This window comes from Rhamphochromis sp. 'chilingali' (genome assembly GCF_963969265.1).
Source record: "Rhamphochromis sp. 'chilingali' genome assembly, chromosome: 14".
NCBI lineage: Eukaryota > Metazoa > Chordata > Actinopteri > Cichliformes > Cichlidae > Rhamphochromis > Rhamphochromis sp. 'chilingali'.
Genome location: NC_137941.1, coordinates 21,352,473 through 21,370,826, shown reverse-complemented (window position 1 = coordinate 21,370,826; position 18,354 = coordinate 21,352,473). Strand labels below are relative to the sequence as shown.

Below are 18,354 nucleotides of genomic sequence, written 5' to 3'. Positions count from 1 at the left end.
TCTGTTTTTATTTACATTTTTGCACAACATCCCAAAATGTTTGGAACAGTATTTACAAAAGTGGTCCTTTTGAAAGACTCAGCCTCTCTGCGATGCTCTTTTTATGAACAAGTAATTACTGGTCTACTAACAATAAAGTTCAATATTGTTTTTATTTATCCCATCGTTATGTGCAGCATATGTAAAATCTCACACCAGAGTGACATTTCAAAATCCTGGAAAACGTATGTAGTGCTCGACAAATGCAAATCTCAGTTGAATTCATAACAGAAATGATAAAAATCACTGATCACACAACTTCTAAAATGTGATGCTCACCATGATCTGTCTATATTCATTTACAATACACCGAAGAAAAAGATCTGTTTCATAACATGTCTGCATTCCCTCTTGCTTACTTCCATTGTTATCACGTTATAAGATCCTTTAGCATCCAGTTGAACACACAGCCATCGAAGCCATCATTCATCACCCCGGGGCCTTTTAACCTAAACCAGCAACAGAATAAAAAGAGCAATAATTCACCTCACTCATTTTGGATGGGACTTAATGCAAGTTGCTGATTAATGCTGGTAAGGGCACTTGAGGTTTTGGAAAACATCAAGGAAGCTCGTGACTTCATCCCGGTTTGTAAGCTCTTATAACTGAATGGCAACAGTTAAGCAGCTTTGACCCACAGCTTGAAGGGTTTCCACCTCTTTCTGTGGATAAATGAGTTGGGAAAATTGTGATGGGACACCTAAGGTAGTGGACAACCACAGGTTACGGACAGGGAAAGGAGTGGTCTGTCTGCCGGACCTTGAGGTCCCATCAGGTCTGTATGAAAAAGAGGCCAAAGATCAGGGCCAAGTCACACGCTGGATCTTGTTCTTCACTTCCGGAGACTTCAGTGCCCCCTAAAACGATGGAGGATAAAACATAAACAGGCATTATGAACTGCATATTTTTCTTTTTTTAAGAATAAAATGATTTTTTTTATTATAAATGTCCTTACAGATTCTTTAGAATATCTCCAAACACACAAACAATATGAACACTTGTGGATTACTTTCTTTGTGCATGAATAACTGAGGAGAGAAGTTCCTACCGACGTATTTTCTTCTAGTTTGAGGTTTTTTGTGTCACTGCTGCGCTGACTGGATTGAGAGGAAGATGTGTTGCCTGAGAGTTTGCGGATGGGGTTGGAAAGATTTGCTGCTGGTGGAGGTTTTAACCTGTCGTTGCTTCCTATTGACACTATACTTCCCTCTGGTTTCTTCACTTTCAGTGGGCCAGAGTGAGAGGAGCTCCCATCGTACACAATCAGAGGCCTCTTTCTACTGTGGTCACTGCTGGAGCTGAAAAACCATATGAATCAGTTTCTGAAATGCATTAATCTTATTTTAACATTACATTACAGGCTACAGTTTTCTTTTGTTTTGCCACATTTACACCTGGACTGTGTCTGTATGTGTTTTCCAGATACTGATATATAGTCCATGGATGAAAGATATTGTTTCTGTTTTACAAACTTTTGAATATGTTGTTTTACATGCATTTTATTCCTATACCTTGCTGAAAGACTTCCAACCAGGACAGAAACTGTTAAAGCTTAAAAAAGTGCACCAACATCATATCAAAACCAATGATATAAGAATGGGATGTCACTTAAGTTCATATATGTGTGAAGCCAGATGAGCAAGTACTTTTAGCAATATAGTGCATCTGTCCTGGGGCCTTTCACAGAGTTGTTACGTCTGTTGACTGATCAGTGAAATTACAGTAATAACACATTCGTTTCGCCTTTCATGGAACTCGGCAAATTATTTGGTCCAAATTCTAACATCATAGTCAAATTATCTATATGCAGACAGCCTAAAACTGCACATGAAAGTACTAAATGTCTGAAGCTGTGGACCCATACTTGTCTGACCGGTGAGCTACCGGCGTTTGCTTCCCTCGGCTCTTCTCCATCCTCCGTCCCCAGCGGGTGTTGGGTAAAGTCCTCTGCGGCAGAGGGATGATATGCCGCAGGTAGAGCTCTGTGAGCTGGTCCCTGCTCCCACAGTCTCTGGTACTCACGTTTTTCTGATTCAGAGAAAAATATCTCCACTTTAAAAATCACAAGCAGCGCCTTGAGTTGAGTGTACTTAAACAGTAACCAGGGAGGTGTCCTGCTTGTTAGCTTACATGCTAACATTTCCGCATTCTTCATTTATTCTCGCATCAAATCACATTTCTAGAGTTCCTTTTAAAACACCGACTTACCTCATTTAAAACTAGCCTCATAAAGTCCTGAGACAACAACTCAGGGTGAAGCAAGAGATCCGCATCCGAAGTACCAGCAGCCTTTCCATTTTGCCCCGTGGAAGTCGCCATGTTTGCCTTTCTTCTTCGCTGTTGGAGGTATACGACAGTTTGCATCCTTGAGCTTACAGGAATATTACTGCCTCCTACTGGCTTTAGACACTTAAAACCGTTTACATATTTGGTATGTATTTTTTAATAATGGTTATTTTCCTCTATAATTTTATTTCATTTCAGTTAGTTTTATTATTTTCAAAAGTCTATATCTCTTTTTTTTATTTTAGTTAACTTTTTTTTTTCATATCTAGTTTTAGTCTAGTGTTAGTTAACAATAATAACCTTGATGAGCATCATTATTTTTTGGGTTTGTTTGGTTCTGTTTTTGTTTTTGGCTCATTTGGATCTTATTTTTAATTCTTGGATGAAAATACTTTTTTTGCATTTCATAATCCTAAAGCATGCTCTGGTAGGTTGAGATCAGTTGACTGACTTGAAGAATATCCTATTTCTTTGCCATGGGAAACATTTGAATTGCAGTATGCTTTGGTTCATTATGCATTTGATCTGTATGATAAGTTTTGCAGCAGAGAGTATAGTTCTGTTTACTTCACAATTAATCCTGCTACCTCCATCAGCAGTCAAGCTGAAAGTCTGCACTTGACTTGCGTAATCCACTGGGGTGGTACACAGGGATGACATAAAAAAAACTATACCACTGTCGTGGCCCTTTACAAATAATGCCCTTGTGCAGGGCTTGCTCTTTTAATGCAATGAGCTTACTCGTTCTACATGTTTTATCGTTAGAGAGGAAGAGAGTCAAAGAAACTTTAATCCAAAACTATATTTATTTACATATCTTATGTGACATGATAATGCAGTTAACACTCATTCCTCTATAACAGAAACATTAAGAGTCATGAACCAGCTGACAGAGGGCTGTGTTTCTACACAAATTTCATCAAACACTTTTTAACAGTGGTCTGACTTTCATCTGAGAACATCACCAAACATCAATACTGTAATTTGTTTTTGTTTTTCTGAATCTTAGCACATAACTGACAACATAATTATTATCAACGGTACAGCTTCAGACTAATGAAACAACAAAATGACAGCTCAGGGACAGCACAGGAAACAGAAAAATAAAGCAAAAATGGAAGATATAAAAATGTTTTTTTAAATGTCAGTATGTTTCAGAAGCTTGCGTGGCCATGAAGCTGAATGAACACTTTGACTTTATTTATTAAAACAGCAGACAAATGATTGTCACCACCAGATCAGTTCAGTTGTCAGCAATTGTGATTTTCAGATGACCTTCCCCAAAAGGAGGGAGTCATGGGACTGTAAATGCTCCAGTTTCAATAAAGTTAAAACCAATTTGTTCTTGTGTAAAGGGAACTTCAGTAACATCCCATAGCTTATCAAAAAGTTAAAAACATTAGACTGCATTGGGTTTCCTCCCTGTGTCACACAGCTGACTGCGTCTCACTGCAAACATAGATATTGCTGGGCCTCACTCTTCTGTGGCTCCTGCCCGGCACTCTGGGACACAGTCTGCAGCTTTTCGGAATGAACTCCTGACAGGCCTCCCTGAACTTCCTGATCCTCCAGCAGTAGATGACGGGGTTGAAGACCGTCTTCAGGTAGCTGAGCCACAGAGCGCCTATGCTGATGGGGTAGAAGACTGAGCTGTAGTAGAACTGCCGGCTGAACACGGCCAGCAGGCTGACGATGGTGTGAGGGAGCCAGCACACTGAGAAACCAACAAAGAGGATGAGGATGGTGGTGAAGGCTCGGGTTTTGAAGCTCATGTCCACCTTGACCTGAGGCGGCCGCTGCAGTCCGGTAAGTCTCATTTTGCTGACTTGGTTTAGGGCTGGCAGACAGGAATGCTCGGTGGTGTGGTTGTGGATGCGCAGGGTGTTGCGGCGCACCGTGTTGAGGATGCACATGTAAGAGTACAGCATGACAGTAAATGGCACAAAGAAAACCGCTACAGCCAACAGGACTGTGTATCCACGGTCTGCCAGGGACTCGCTGTATCCCAGCACGCACTGCGGTGCCCAGGCGCCCCCGATACCTGCCGCGCCCGCCCTCCACCCAACCACTGACGGCAATGACACACACAGGCTCAGCACCCAAGAACCTGCGATCAACAGTTTAGCTCTGTGCGGGGTCAGTTTGTCCTGCCGCTGCACAATGATCAGGAAACGGTCCACGCTGATAATGAGGAGGATGGACACCCCCTCCAGGACGAACAGCCAGTACAGCATGATGGAGGCGCGGCAGAAACCGCTCCCAAAGCTCCAGTCTGCAGTGGCCACGGTGACTGCAGTGAAGGGCATGCAGAGCAGAGAGAGCATGATGTCTGAAAAGGCCAGAGTGGCAAGCAGGAGATTGATAGCAGAACGCATGGCAGGTTTCTGGTAAACAATCAGACACACGATCGCATTGCCGAGGAAACCGATAGTAATCATGAAGATCATTATGGCTGCCAGGGTCACACGCAGAGTGACTGATATGAGAGGAGTCGTAGCTTCTGATGGGAGGCTTTCTGACGTTTCCTCTACGCTGTTCGGGTCCATGCAGTTACACTCCTCCATGAAGCTTTCATTACAAAAAGCCATAGTAGCGATTATTCAGGGATAAAAGGTGAACATTTCTGGCTATGCCTGTGGTTCAGAAGTAAAGCTGTCCTCCAGCAGTTGAGATTCCATGGGACTACCTGTGATTAAAAAAAGACAAAAAAAAAATTCACATAAGGCATTTGTGAATAAAAAAGAAAAACAGTCAAACACTCAGAGATTTTAATGGATGGTCTCTTTAGAAGCTGTGATAAATGTGCCCAAAAACAATAGAAAAAAAGGGAGTCTAATAACTGATCTATTAGTCAGTGAGAACTGTAAACATGAAATAGTGAGAGGAGGAATGACGTCCACTAAATGTGATCAACCCAGAAACACACCACACTAAGAGTTACAGCCACACGGGACAGAGATGTGTCGTTCACCGTCCTCACTGAGGTTGATGATTAACAGCCAAGCTGCTTCACACTTGAATAGAAATACACACATTTACACATCACCCAGGGTGTTTGTCAGCTTAGCAGAATCTCGCTCTTGGTTAATGCTACAGATGGTGACACATTTGTGATGAAACAGAACCTTCTTCAAGAGGGCCGGAGTTTTAACTTCCTGCTGCCGATTGAGGGACCAGAGTGTAGAGATTTAGAGTTAAGGCTGTTTTGAGGTCACTATGGCATTCACGTCCCCCATGCAGCCCTCCAGTCTGGACAGGTTTCTAGCACCTGGGCCTAAGGGTCCCTCCTGTAACACATCAAAATTGTAAATATGCTGCATATTTGATAAAATAACCTAAAATAAAAGAGGAGCCACGTGATTTCAGATCAATGGCCCCATCCAGACAGGAAAAGTGAAAATGTGCCTTTTTAGTGACTGTAGCTACATTCTGGCACACGCACAAACACACAAGTCATGGCATAGTGTTGCCGGCTGTTGCCACGGCAACAAGGTCAGCGGCTCCATGGCAACAAGCAGCCCTTATTCTCATCTCTTGTACAAGAGTCTATGACAAAATATTTTCTGGATCACATGATTCGCCGAAAGACTTTTTTTTTCCCAAGACGCAACCTCACAGTCAGAGAAGACTCCCTGACCGCTCGCCTCTGTCTTAAAACCAGATCACAGCTGTTTGGTGTCAGCAGTGAACAAACAAATCAGCCTGTTTACTAAGACAATAACAATTTCAATCCTTCACTTGTGCTGAATACCAGTGATCTTAATTATGCTGCTGAGCTGGCTGCTAGCTGCAGATCTGCAGGGTGGCCTAATCTTAAGGCATCTAATACTCTAAAAACTCTTATTATGTACATGTGATTTACAGCTGCTCTGATCATAGCTGATATTTACTGGTTTACACCATGCCATCATCTCCATGTGCTGATTCTCCCTTTCTTCATTTCTTTCTTTTTTTTCTTGTCATGGCTCCTGCACCGACCCTGTACAGCCTGTTCTTGCCTTAACATGTAACAGCTTTCACACACTGGCCCGTCGCAACAGGCTAAATGTTGCATATATTAAACGCCAAGACACAACGCCCTGTTTTTCTCTGCGCACTGCCTTACACAATGAACCATAAATGAACATCTGCAAGTGCTGACGGGACTTACCTTGACTATTACCGGGTTGTGTACTCGTCTCTCGTCGAGCCAGTCAGTTCGGTGACGGTCTCTCTCCTCCGGTGCCTGCTGAGTTCTTCCAAAAATATCCCACTTTGAACATTTCACTGCCGTATCGATCCCCACCGTGCCGCCTGCGGATGATGCTGACGCCAGAGGAGCAGGTGGTCTCACATTTAAAGGAGCAATGTGTCAAAATTGACCATCCTTATCATCCTAATCCTTATTATTGTTACGATTAGCACGGTCAACTGTAGGTATAGTGTGAATCGAGCAGTTGCTGATGTGCCGAATCTCCGAAAGAAATGAACGAATTTTTTTTTTTAAAACTCACGACGGTAATAGTTATTTATTGGCTTCCAAGATTTACATTAGTATGACATACATTAATGTTCAAAAGTATCGATCTACACCTGTTCATCTTTGGATTTCGGTGTTATCAGTCCCAGTGCCACAGTCAGGCCCTGAGCCATGCAGTTTGCCTTTATAAATATTTGTGAAAGAATGGGTCGTTTTGAAAAGCTCACTGCTATAACAGGAAAGTGCCTTTACAAAATTTCCAACCCTCTTAGATATTCCACAATCAACTGTGAGTGATATTACTGCAAAGTGGAAGCTTCTCAGTCACAAAGTGGCAGACCATAGAGTTGGTGCTGAGGGCAGAGCGTGTAAAAATAGCCAGGGTTACTGAAGAAATTCTAAACCTCCACTGCATTAACATCAGCACAGAAACTGAGTGATGGGAGCTTCATGCATGGCCTGTAGGTGTAATGTGTGGGTGGCCCAGTACATTTGATTGCATGTACCAATATATTATATATATTAGTTTTAGGCATGATAAATGTTACCAGCCACGAGCATAGGCTATTTGCAGCATTTTAGTTTTAACGGGCATTTTATTTTCTGTTCCTAAACCCATGCAGTCAGCAAAATGATAAGTTATTAATCCCTTACAAAATGTGTAAAACTATACAATAAATGAAAGTAAAGTAAATTAATTTAAATATCTGGAAATTCGTGGAATAAAAAAATTATTTAGTTTAACCCTGTTTTTTTCCAGGCTTTGTGATCCCCCATGCAGCCTATTCACCTCCGTTCTTAACCTGTTCAGTTCAGTTCATTCCAGTTTTATTTATTTAGCATTAATTCACGACAACAGTCACCTCAAGATGCTTTGTATTTTTAGGATAAACGGTCTTTAATGTTTGAAAGAAAACCACAAAAATAAGATGATTCCTATGAGCAAGCAGTTGCCAACAGTGGGACGGAAAAACTCCCTTTTACCAGGAAGAAACTTCCAGTCGGAAGAACCAGATTCAGGCAGAGGAAGGATGAGGTGAGAGAGAAGAGAGCATCGAGAGACAGCACAAAAGGCACTCTAAGAAATGACACACTGATGTTGGTAGCATTATGTAAATGTTTTATGTTAAAACTAATGCCACCAATTGATTTTTAACTTTAAACACAAGTATGTTGTTTTGAATTTAATTAACAACATAATATTTCAATACAACAAAATGCAGTAAATTAAATCCAACGTAAAAAGTTCATTTAAAATGAAGAACAGTTTAATTTAAAGAGGATTGTCCTAATAGGCTCTCCGTACTTCTGAGTTTGCACATATGCAGTGTGGAAGTTTGATCATCGCCATTTTCAACTGAGACTTGCATATGCTTAGTATCCTGGATAGAATCCATCGCCATCTGAGGATTATTTGGTAAGTACAACAATTTAAGGATGACAAATTTGATTAATGTATACTAACTGATAAACATCTGACACTTTCGGGAATACTTTTGCTTTTTTTTTTTTTTAACAAATGACGCCTGGTAAATTTTTTAACACTCTAGCTTGTATACCTCTCTCACGTGTTAGAAGTATGAAGACATTTAACAAATATTGTTGAACCTGCTTCGGTGTAATTTTCCAAAAATCTTTTGCGATTCCTGTTAAGGTGAGACTTGCCTACTGAGACCTACAGTTTTAAAATTACTCCCAACATCTACCGCACCTGCTCCCTGACATCAGTAATGACCACCGGGAGCGCCAGCGATCCTGTAGTTTGGAGAATGAAATGAATGTATAGTGTATTTTAGAAATGTGCATCAATTAAGTTGCTACATTGTTTGAAAGAATTCGACTCCATGTTGATTTCTGGTTTAGTGTCAAACGCAGGGATTTAAGCGATTAACAGTTTGATTTGTAAAGTATAAGACATGCGTTCATCTGTTGTCATTGAAGTGCAGAATAATGTGTAATACTGTTATATAATGCATTTAACTCCTTGTATCAGTTTCCATTGGCTATCATCGCTACCGAAGACAGGAAATCATCAAAGACATGCCATTCATTGCAGAGGTCAAAAACAGATGGCCTGCCCTGTTTTCAGAGACTGAGGTAACTCTTACTAACTTTGTTATTGCAAGTCATTTTCATAAGAACTTGTATTTGAAGAAGAACAAAGTACTATAAATTGTTAATTTTAAAAGATACAAAATGTTTGACTGAAAGTTGTAGCATTCTTGCATGTGGCCTCTAATAAAATTAATAGAGAATACTCTCTAGTTGTAATTTTTAATATGTTTCAGGTTATTGCAGAGTTCGCCCGCATCACCATCGTCCCTTTGTTGTCAACTTTCATGGCCAAGCTGGACCACTACGCTGACCACCTTCTTAGTGTTCAAAGAGAAGGTGTCATGGTTCTCAAGATCTGGAGAGGTCGTGGTGTGTGTATTGTTTGTCTTAACCTCTCTCACCAGGGCGGAACTGGACCTTGGTTCCCCGCCTCTGAACCCACCCTGAACACACACCTGTGGCTCATTCACACTGATCCTGGCAGACTACTTAAGATGGCAAGAGAGGCTGCTTCCTCGCTGGATCGTCACATTACCAAGTGCCTTCTAGACTCCCTGCCCGTCTTCCCTGCCGTCTGGATTTCTGTGGATGTGTGTGAGTGAGCGTGAGCTTCTTAGTGTGGACATTTTTGAGTTACGGATCGAGTGGAAGAAGAGCGTGTGTGTACCCCCGTCTTGGACCTTCCCTTCGGACCCCGCCCTACTCCCTGGAGCCCCGTGTTATCTGTTCCACTGTATATATGTATATATTCTCACTTGGTGTCACATTTCAAATAAAACCTCACCCTCTCTCTAAACTTCAGAGTCCTGCGAGTGAGTCCTCTGCCTACTAATCTGTGACAGAAGGGGGAACAGCTAAACGCAATATCAACTTAATCATGGCAGCCATGGATGGGGTATGTATTTTAGTTGACCTTGATTGAGCTCTGAAATTATTTGAATGCTTCTTCAACTTCTGTGTCTGTCATTAATCAGATTTTTTTTTCAACTGAATATGTGTATATTTGAATATTTTGTAGATACATGTGAATCAGTGACATGCAGTCAAGTGAGGCACCTTAATGAGAAGTAAAATACTAACAAAAGAGAAATTCAATTTGTACATTAGATTTTAAATTTGCTTTCTGTGTGATTTCAATATTTTTATGGTCAAAATTGCTGTCATTACGGATTTTCTGTTCAAATGCAAGGTAAAACGCTGAGAGGAGGCAATGATGATGCTGTGTCTCACCGCGGACACACACATGCGCAATCCCACTGCTGTTTCTCTAAATCGCCAACGTACATGTTTGATTACACATGTAATACAGATGATGACTTGATGCAGACCTAATTTATTTGACGAATGTGTGTTACATGTTTAATGTTATTGGTCATAAATGTGCTGCAAAAATGCATGGAGTGAGGCTGATGGAGGGCAGTGCTGAACCCTAAAGGCAACATGTATAAAAGGTACACTTATATGGATTCACAGTGTAATCACATTACACTGAGAGCGCCATTGACACAGTGGATAAAGCAGCGCACTTGGGGAACATCAGTAAATTTCACAAAGGACAAATCGACACCAAATCAGTCCTAAGCAATGAGACGCACCAATTTTATTTCAATGCATCTCCTATTTATAAATTAATAAATTGATGTAAAATGAATGATTTTTCTATAATTGTTTCCAGGTCATTTGACCAATTTATTTACTAAACACAAAAAATGAGACACACCAAACCTAAATAAATTTTAATGCATCTTCTGTAGGGCTGGGCATCTTATTGCATCGCTTATCAATATTGTGATAACACACGTCCTATGTGATTAAAATGATAGACTGCTTTCAAACCTCTAAAAAAATATATGATAATTTAGTTGAGACTATTACTTCCATTAATGTCAAACTTATCATCAATTCAACAAGATAAATAACTGCTGGTTTGCCTAAATAGCACATTTGCTAAATTTAATTTGCAGTATTTGTATTTGTGAGGCTGCATTGATAGATTTATAGGCAAAAATACTATTATGATCTTTTATTGTAACTCTTATTGTTAAGAAGCTTGGAAAGAAAAGCGTCTGGATTTCTTTAAGTTGCTTGAAGACGTTTCATCTCTCATCCGAGAAGCTTCTTCACTGAAGAAGCTTCACTTTTCTTTCCAAGCGCCTTAGACTACAATGACCTGGATGACTGAGAACCTTCACAGACTTATTGTTATCGCAAAAAATACCACAAAATGTCATGATAGGATTTTAAGTCCATATTGCCCAGTTCTAATCTTCTATTTAATTTTAATATTTTTAGGGGCACAATTATTAAATATATTGTTGAACAATCTAGAATTGATTAAAGCAAAAATGAAAGCTTTCACGTAATGTCAAAATTGAAAAGCTTTGATTTTTGGGTTCATATATTTGTTTATCTGACTCAGAGGAGTCAGTTCCTTACCAATCATGAACCTCACTGCACGTCACTGATGTGAGTTATGAAACATTGCTTAATCACTTATCTGGATTATGTGTTAATATTTTTGACTTTGTTTTGTAAAGAGGTTGAAAGGAACCAAAATAGGAAACTTCTCTCATATTGAGTTCTTATTTCCACCAGAATCCCAGCGTTGATGTTCGACGGGAATGCGTTCTAAAAACTATCTGTGTCTACTTAAATGAAAAGCCAGACGACCTGTTCAAGGAATTCTTGGTAAGTTAAAAAAGGAAAACGATCAGTTATTGTCCTTTTTTTAATTTGGGGTTGGAAATGGAAGGTGGACTTACTTGTCCATATATATATGTATGCAATTAACTTATCCTTTTCTTTTCTTTTTATTTTAAGGGTGTGGATCTTGGAGCAAGCAGAGAAACGGAGCAGCTGACTTTGGGAGTCTATGTTGTCAAACATGAAGGAGCAAACTCTGTAGATACACCTGAGGACATTGGTGTCATCATAGAAGGATGCACTGTGCTGCAAGCTCTTAGTGATGTGGCAAAGGGTTGTGGCCTCCTGCTTGGACTAATCTACAGTCTAAATCTGAGCTACCCAAAGCACCTGAAATACACATTTGAATTTCTTCAGAAGGTGCTGATGGAGTTGGATGGGAACAACCTATCCATGAAGGTGCAGGTTCTGAAAAACAAACTGCTTGAGTGAAACAGCCTGCACTGAACTATAGAGGACACTGAACTTTAAGGTTCTCGAACCCTTCTCCTTGCACTTCATAAACTGTTCAGTTTGAATTGCCACAAGAACTTCTGCAAGGCCTTTCACTTTTCTGCATTCTTTGTTCTTGAACCTTTACCAACATCCAACTACACTGAAAAAGGCTGCTCCTAACTTTGGACTTCAGTTTAAGTTTTGAAGCAATGGTTATTTTTCTAAATATGGAAAAAATGACACGAAAGTAATTTCTACCTGCTGTTTGCAGGGCTGTATTGCGGGCTTTTCATTGTAGCCCACACTGTTAGCCTTTGCAGTAATTTCCATAGCTTAGTACTGCAAAATCAACAGTAAAAAACTCTAAAGGATGTTAGCAGTTTAATATTGTAATTTGCATGTAATTGTGGGAAAATTCCATGAGATTACATTATTTTTACGGTAACTCACCGTACTCATGGAAACAGCTGTAAAATACAGCAAATGTAACAATTGGTGATGTTACTGAGATTATACTATTACACCATCTGGATTTCTGTTGTTTTCTACTGTAGATCTAAGAGTAATTACTTAAATCCTCATTCAGAGTGTATTACTATAAAATGCGATTCACTGTGAAAGTAGCATAACATATAAACTACAATATACAGCATGATTTTTATCTTAAGGAGTAAGTTGCAGCCACACTAAAATTTAATTCCTTGAACTGAATGGAACCTCATATATTAATAAATGTATTTGTTTATTCAAACAATGTGAAACATTATTAATACTGTAAGGTTAGAATTGTGATAGAGTCGAGTATATTTAATTATACTCTTGTAGACATTATGACATTATGCTAGTACATTTATGGTGAACAAAAAGTACATCTAAAAGTTAATTTCAAGAATACTGTTGTGTACTAAAACGGGGGCCAATATAATCCCAAGAAGCATTATTAGTATACATACTAGGTAAGGTATACTTGGGAAATATAATTGAAGTATACTTATTTTTTGTATGGCCAGCAACAAAAACTAATGGCTACATTTGGAGTAATGTTTAAAAATGACTTCATTTAGCAGGGTGTTCCTTTTTTCTCTTCTTATTCTTTCTTATACTGGACCTTCATTTGTTTTGTATAAGGTGGTACTTTTTAAGACACCTCTGCCTAACTACAGTGAACTAACCTAATAATATGCTCTGGTCGTCATTTTACTCAAGTTAAGGTGTCACATCCATGAAACTTACACCACTAACCAGCATCAGTACTACAACTTCACTCTCAAAATTAATAAATTCTGGGACAAGCAGAAACTGTATTTTTAGCGGTGCATTTTGTGGCAGGCCAGACTGCTATTAAATGCACTCTCCTAAAGAAATAATTCCTTTGTAGCACCACTTCGTCTTGGTTCAGAAGAGATGTCCTGGATATACGTGATAATGTAACACGGGTGTTTATGTTTGTTCATGTTTAGCGCGTTGGGTTGTTTTTTTTTTTAAAGCGATTGTTACGTTTTTAAAGCTTTGTAATGCGACAGGCGCGATAGCCGACACCACACCTTCACCTGACGTACAACGTGACGTATGACGCACACGTCGGGTATTCACTTTCAAAACAACAATGGGGATAGAAAATATTGCTCGAGTGGTTAATGCTCCTTTCGCTGGTTGCCAACCACCATTAAATAACAACAAGAAGAAACTATTGATCTGCTTCTCAAGTTTTGCACGTTTAAGCCGCGATTCAGACTCAAACAAAGCTGCAAAGCAGGAGAACAACATGACCATCAACTATTGATGAATAGACCGTTAACATGTGCAACTTAGAAGTAGTCAGAGGTAACTGGATGTTCAATCGGGTTAAATGCAAGGTTGATTGGATTATATCTGAAGATCGTATGCTATTCGTGATAACTCTGCTAGACTCCAAATTGATCGTCCATGCGGGAGTATCTCAAAATTAAATGAAACCACTTAACACTTTTTCCCTAAAATGGACTGACATGGGACACATTAAAGTTGGATTGACACCAGCTAATCAGTCTGAAGGTAAGTGTTTTTTTCACTATTCGAGAGAAGTCAGAAATGCGTTCTTAGTACTGTTTGTTTTGACTTTCAAGCTACCAGGATATTTTCATTCAAATGCTAAGACAAAATGTCAATATCTATGAATGTGGAGACTCAAAAGACTAGTTAGGTAATAGTTGCCGATGGATTTATGAGACTTGATAGAAACTTGGACGTTTGCAACAGGTGAATCGGTGAACTACCGAGGTTGCGCCCAAATGCTTAAAGCTGTTAGCTGGTCAGTGTTTTCAGGTGTGCTTGTACTACCTGTACGGTGCGGAGTGCTGACTAAGTCATGTTAAACCCATTAAAGAGTCGAGCTCAAATATCTTTTCATTTTTGTGCACTGCTCTCTTGTCTCTCATTTTCTGTTTATTGAAGCCTTTTGTGAATGATTTTGATCGTGTAAAAACTGGGAATTGGTCCCTATTGACAATACTCTTACTTTTTGCATTGCATATGTCATTTAGGAAAGATAATTGGTCACTGAACTTTTTGCAACTATGTGTATTTCTAAATTTTGTGGCTTCAGTGCATGCAAATATATATTGTTCAGTTTGCATGTTAAAAGCCACAAACATGTAGCTAACTATTGGCTTTCTTGTGGAACTGAAACTGTCCTGCCACTTTCAGAACATTTTCTGCCTTCATTCACATATGCCTAGGAATCACAGAACAAAAAGGGAGACCACTAAGGAGGAGTTTTATAAGTTCACTGGTGACCTCGGCTGTCAAGTTCCTGGATGTGGGTATGCTGCAAAAAACTTCACAGCTCTTTGTGCCCCTCTCAGATTTCATATCAAAGATGGGGGGAAAGTATTATGTCCATTTGAAGGTTGCTCGAAAGCACAAGTAGACAGTTCAGCAGTCAAGGCAACAAGAAATTGGGGGATTTGCCATAATACAAGGACAGGACACAGTTAATCTATTAGAAGACAGTTGACTTTGTGTCATTTAAAAATGCAGGCTAAAATGCTCTTGCCAACCAGCACTATACAGAGCATCATAGAGGAATTTCAGCATCTTTGCAGCTGTAACAAAAGTAGACACTGAATCTAACACCATCTCTCTCTTTTTTAGATGGCAGACCAATGACTGGCTCATTCAATGAATTACTCTGGAGCTTGGGAATGATTTCCACTCCAACTGTCGCATGCAATCACAAGAGGAGACAGAGGTCATCCAGAGGACAGAAGTATGGTTAGAATTGTTGTGGAGGCCATGCAAGTTAACTGCAGAAACCCTAAACGTGCATCTTGTGAAGAGGTTGCTAAGATCATTGTAAACAGATACCCTCAAACATTTGCAGATTTTACTGAAAAGGGAGAAAGACTGGGTTGTGGACATTATTCACTACTAAGAAGCATCAAATCTACAGTTGAACATGTTAATCGAGATAATACAACACATAGACTTCGTCAAACAAAGAGAACCAGGAATGAGGAAGACTGCAGTCCCAACAGTAATGCAACCTCACATAAAAAAGTTAGATGCCTTGTGGATAGCTATGGCTGTATAAATTGGCAGCCAGTTGAACTTCCTGAGGGGGAAACGCCAGCTTCTTTAGAGGAAAAGAAACACATCTTGTTAACAATTTTTAATTCAGAAGGACCTGGAGCTGTGGAGAGACTTGATGTGGATGACTTCATGTGCCTCACATATATTTCTCAGCGGCAGCTTATCAACAGTTGTCCCTCACTTTCAGTAGCTGAAATTCAGGAGCAGTGGCCATTCTTGTTTACTCAGAAAGGTCTTTCGAACCACTTTTACAAACTCACAGGCATCGATATCAGTGAGCGCTTAGGTCAGGCCCTCCTAACCAAAGGCAGAAGGATTGTTAACTATTTCTCCAGCCAGAAGCTCAAATGGAACCTTGGTATAAGGACACTCATCCAGCAGATAGAAAGTGAGGGAGTTTTGACCAACAACAAGGTTGGCACAGCAGCCATACTTCTCATGATGAAGTATTACAAGGAAGATGAAGACTCCCTCTTTGTCTTAGCAGATGTAAGCTTTTTTCATACAGCTCTATGTTTAATGCTGTTGCTTGCTGTCCTGTTATATTTTTTTTATTTGTTACATAAAATGTCTTGGTCCTTTTTCTGGCAGGAAACATCTACCAGGATGTCCCTGGTATAGCAGAGAGCAACCTGCCCATCACCCCAAGGCTGATTATGCTTGGTAAGAAGTCATTCATGAAATAGAGCTGATTAGACCATATTAAAATTTCTGTTTGGCACAGGAGCTTTTCGTGGACACAGGTATCCAGTCTCTGTATTGTTAGCTCAAATTTCTGTAATTTCCTTTATAAACCAAGGTTGTTGGACATGTGTCTCAGTGAATCCAGCAAAGTAACATTATCAAATTTCACATTACATATTACTGATCAACGTAGTAGTCTAGCTACACCAACAGCAGAAATACTGAAGTCAATACTGTAAAGTTTAACAGCAGCACAAACTATGAACTCCAAAATAACCATACAGTTGATTCATCTCTGGTAATTTAACTGGGCTGACTCTTTGTTAGGTGTGTTTAATGTGCAGAATAATTCCCAATTATGTACAATTATAATATGTTAAAACGGACTTATGTACATAAAGCCATTAATAATTAACAGTACGTAGCTATTTGCTTTATGACTATCTAGACAGTGTGAAGAAGTGAAGTATTGAAATTATTTTATGTTGCATAATGACAATATGTTGCCCCTATACATTTAAGGACAAAGTTCAATGACCGCCACCTGCTGGATGGTGAGTGCAGAGGGGCGTGTAATTGTTGAGCTGGACAAAGAGAACACCTTTGCTGATGCAATGTCAGTCTTCTTTGGTTCATTCTATGTATTGAACCGGGAATACCAGGAGTCAGCGTGTGCAAGGTTTTTTGTAAGGATAAACCCTGAAGAGGGAACAAAATGTACCTCCAAGGTTGGGACAAGCAGAAGGACTGGGACCACTGTGAAGCGAAAGGTTGTTCACATTAACCCTCATGTCACTACTTTCCTCCAATTGCTTACTGAATTTGAGTGGAGAACTTCAAATTAGGTAACTGTTTTTGCCATTTTTAGTGAATTTCTTGTATAATTTAAGTGACCAATGTGTTGTTACCTGTCTCCACAGATGATCCATGGCCCATGCTTTCTGGACATTTACACAAGACGAACAACAATGAAGACAAGCTCTCTTGCCATCTTGCAAGACGCTGTCTCTGTCCAATAGGTTTTTTGAGTGCAATAGTTTTGATTTTTTTTTCCTTCTTTTACCCGTTTGTTAAAAATTATTTCAGCTACTTACACTTTAATTGTCACATGTATTGGCTCACCCTACAAATCAATGAACTCAGTCCACAAAGCAAGATCAGGGTTCAGTGCAGGTCAGTCAAGTTCCTTCACAGCACACACGCTCATCCATGTCCTTGTGGACCTGGCTTTGTGCATTGATTTGGTGGTGTGAGCCAGTATTTTGGACAAAGTGTATATAAAGGCAGAAGTGTGGGGCTTGATATTATATTCATTACAATTCAGTTTATTTGTATGGTGCCAACAAAATGAATGCCACGGCACTTCACACTGTAGGTTTAAGACCCTACAAAATATAACTAAGAAAACCCAACACTTGAGCATATGTTGTCTGCCATGATATGGATATGACATAATATTGTTATTGTTTGTACAACCATCTGAGAAAATAATGGATTATATGGTTTAGTAAAAACAAGTGCTTCCTCAATGAAAATGTTTTCAGTTTTTGATTTTGGAAATGTGTATTTCAGCAGGGAAAAATCAGTGATAATAAATAAAGTGGTGTAAAGCACATGAATTATATTCTGTGTCTATCTATCTATCTATCTATCTATCTATCTATCTATCTATCCATCCAATTTTTTTTGGAACCCTCCAGTCTCTTACAGTATGTTACTGTTAACTGAAATTACGGTAAAATTACGACCTGTTAAACAGTAAATGACCGCCTGTTGGGACACGGTATCCTCTAGCAGAGATGAATATTTTTGGTACTGATGATGCGTGATAACGGTAAGTTACTGGTTAATATATTGCAGTTTATTACCTTGCAGCGGGCTTACAGTGACATACCGTGAATAAACGGTAGTATACCAATTTCTTAATCACAGTATGATGTTACTTTGTTGATGTAATTTACGACACAACGGTATCTCACTGGCGTCACTGTCGCCAGTGAGATACCGTAAAAAAAGGCTACGGTGCGTTACCATAATTTGTCCAAGAGTATTATACCACACCAGCACAAAACGGTATCATCCTGCAGAACAGTAAGCTACAGTAACACGGCGTCACGGTATGA

At 39.5% G+C, this 18,354-nt stretch overlaps 2 protein-coding genes and 1 long non-coding RNA gene across 5 annotated transcripts; 1 reads left to right on the top strand and 2 right to left on the bottom strand.

The window, feature by feature from the left end:
* Positions 1–133: 133 nt before the first annotated feature.
* On the bottom strand, positions 134–2,379 carry cUnh2orf49 (chromosome Un C2orf49 homolog). The gene is made up of 4 exons (XM_080903418.1): positions 2,248–2,379; positions 1,904–2,067; positions 1,088–1,337; positions 134–896 (listed from the first exon to the last, which is right to left on the bottom strand). The coding sequence occupies exons 1-4, from the start codon at positions 2,356–2,358 to the stop codon at positions 840–842; spliced, it is 582 nt and encodes a 193-aa protein (XP_080759544.1). The 5' UTR covers positions 2,359–2,379; the 3' UTR covers positions 134–839.
* A 787-nt stretch (positions 2,380–3,166) lies between these two features.
* gpr45 (G protein-coupled receptor 45) lies at positions 3,167–6,602 on the bottom strand. 2 transcript variants are annotated; one of them, XM_080902310.1, is made up of 3 exons: positions 6,476–6,598; positions 5,451–5,612; positions 3,167–5,011 (listed from the first exon to the last, which is right to left on the bottom strand). In XM_080902310.1, exon 3 carries the CDS (start codon positions 4,911–4,913, stop codon positions 3,753–3,755), a length of 1,161 nt encoding a protein of 386 aa, XP_080758436.1. In that variant the 5' UTR covers positions 4,914–5,011; positions 5,451–5,612; positions 6,476–6,598; the 3' UTR covers positions 3,167–3,752. The 2 variants fall into 2 exon arrangements, with proteins under 2 accessions (XP_080758436.1, XP_080758435.1); XM_080902309.1 differs by lacking the exon at positions 5,451–5,612 and having other exon boundaries at positions 6,476–6,602.
* Positions 6,603–13,570: 6,968 nt separating this feature from the next.
* On the top strand, positions 13,571–17,830 carry LOC308410580. 2 transcript variants are annotated; one of them, XR_013974200.1, is made up of 5 exons: positions 13,571–14,011; positions 14,695–14,778; positions 15,110–16,036; positions 16,139–16,210; positions 17,152–17,830. It is a non-coding gene; the product is annotated as an uncharacterized lncRNA (long non-coding RNA). The 2 variants fall into 2 exon arrangements; XR_013974201.1 differs by having other exon boundaries at positions 14,663–14,778.
* The last annotated feature ends 524 nt before the right edge of the window (positions 17,831–18,354 follow it).

Coding starts and splice junctions, on each gene's coding strand:
- cUnh2orf49 (XM_080903418.1), bottom strand. CDS start 2,358: ATGGCGACTTCCACGGGGCAAAATGGAAAGGCTGCTGGTACTTCGGAT. Junction 1,338..1,903: donor GTAGCTCACCGGTCAGACAA/GTATGGGTCCAC, acceptor ATGGTTTTTCAG/CTCCAGCAGTGACCACAGTA. Junction 897..1,087: donor AACTAGAAGAAAATACGTCG/GTAGGAACTTCT, acceptor CCATCGTTTTAG/GGGGCACTGAAGTCTCCGGA.
- gpr45 (XM_080902309.1), bottom strand. CDS start 4,913: ATGGCTTTTTGTAATGAAAGCTTCATGGAGGAGTGTAACTGCATGGAC.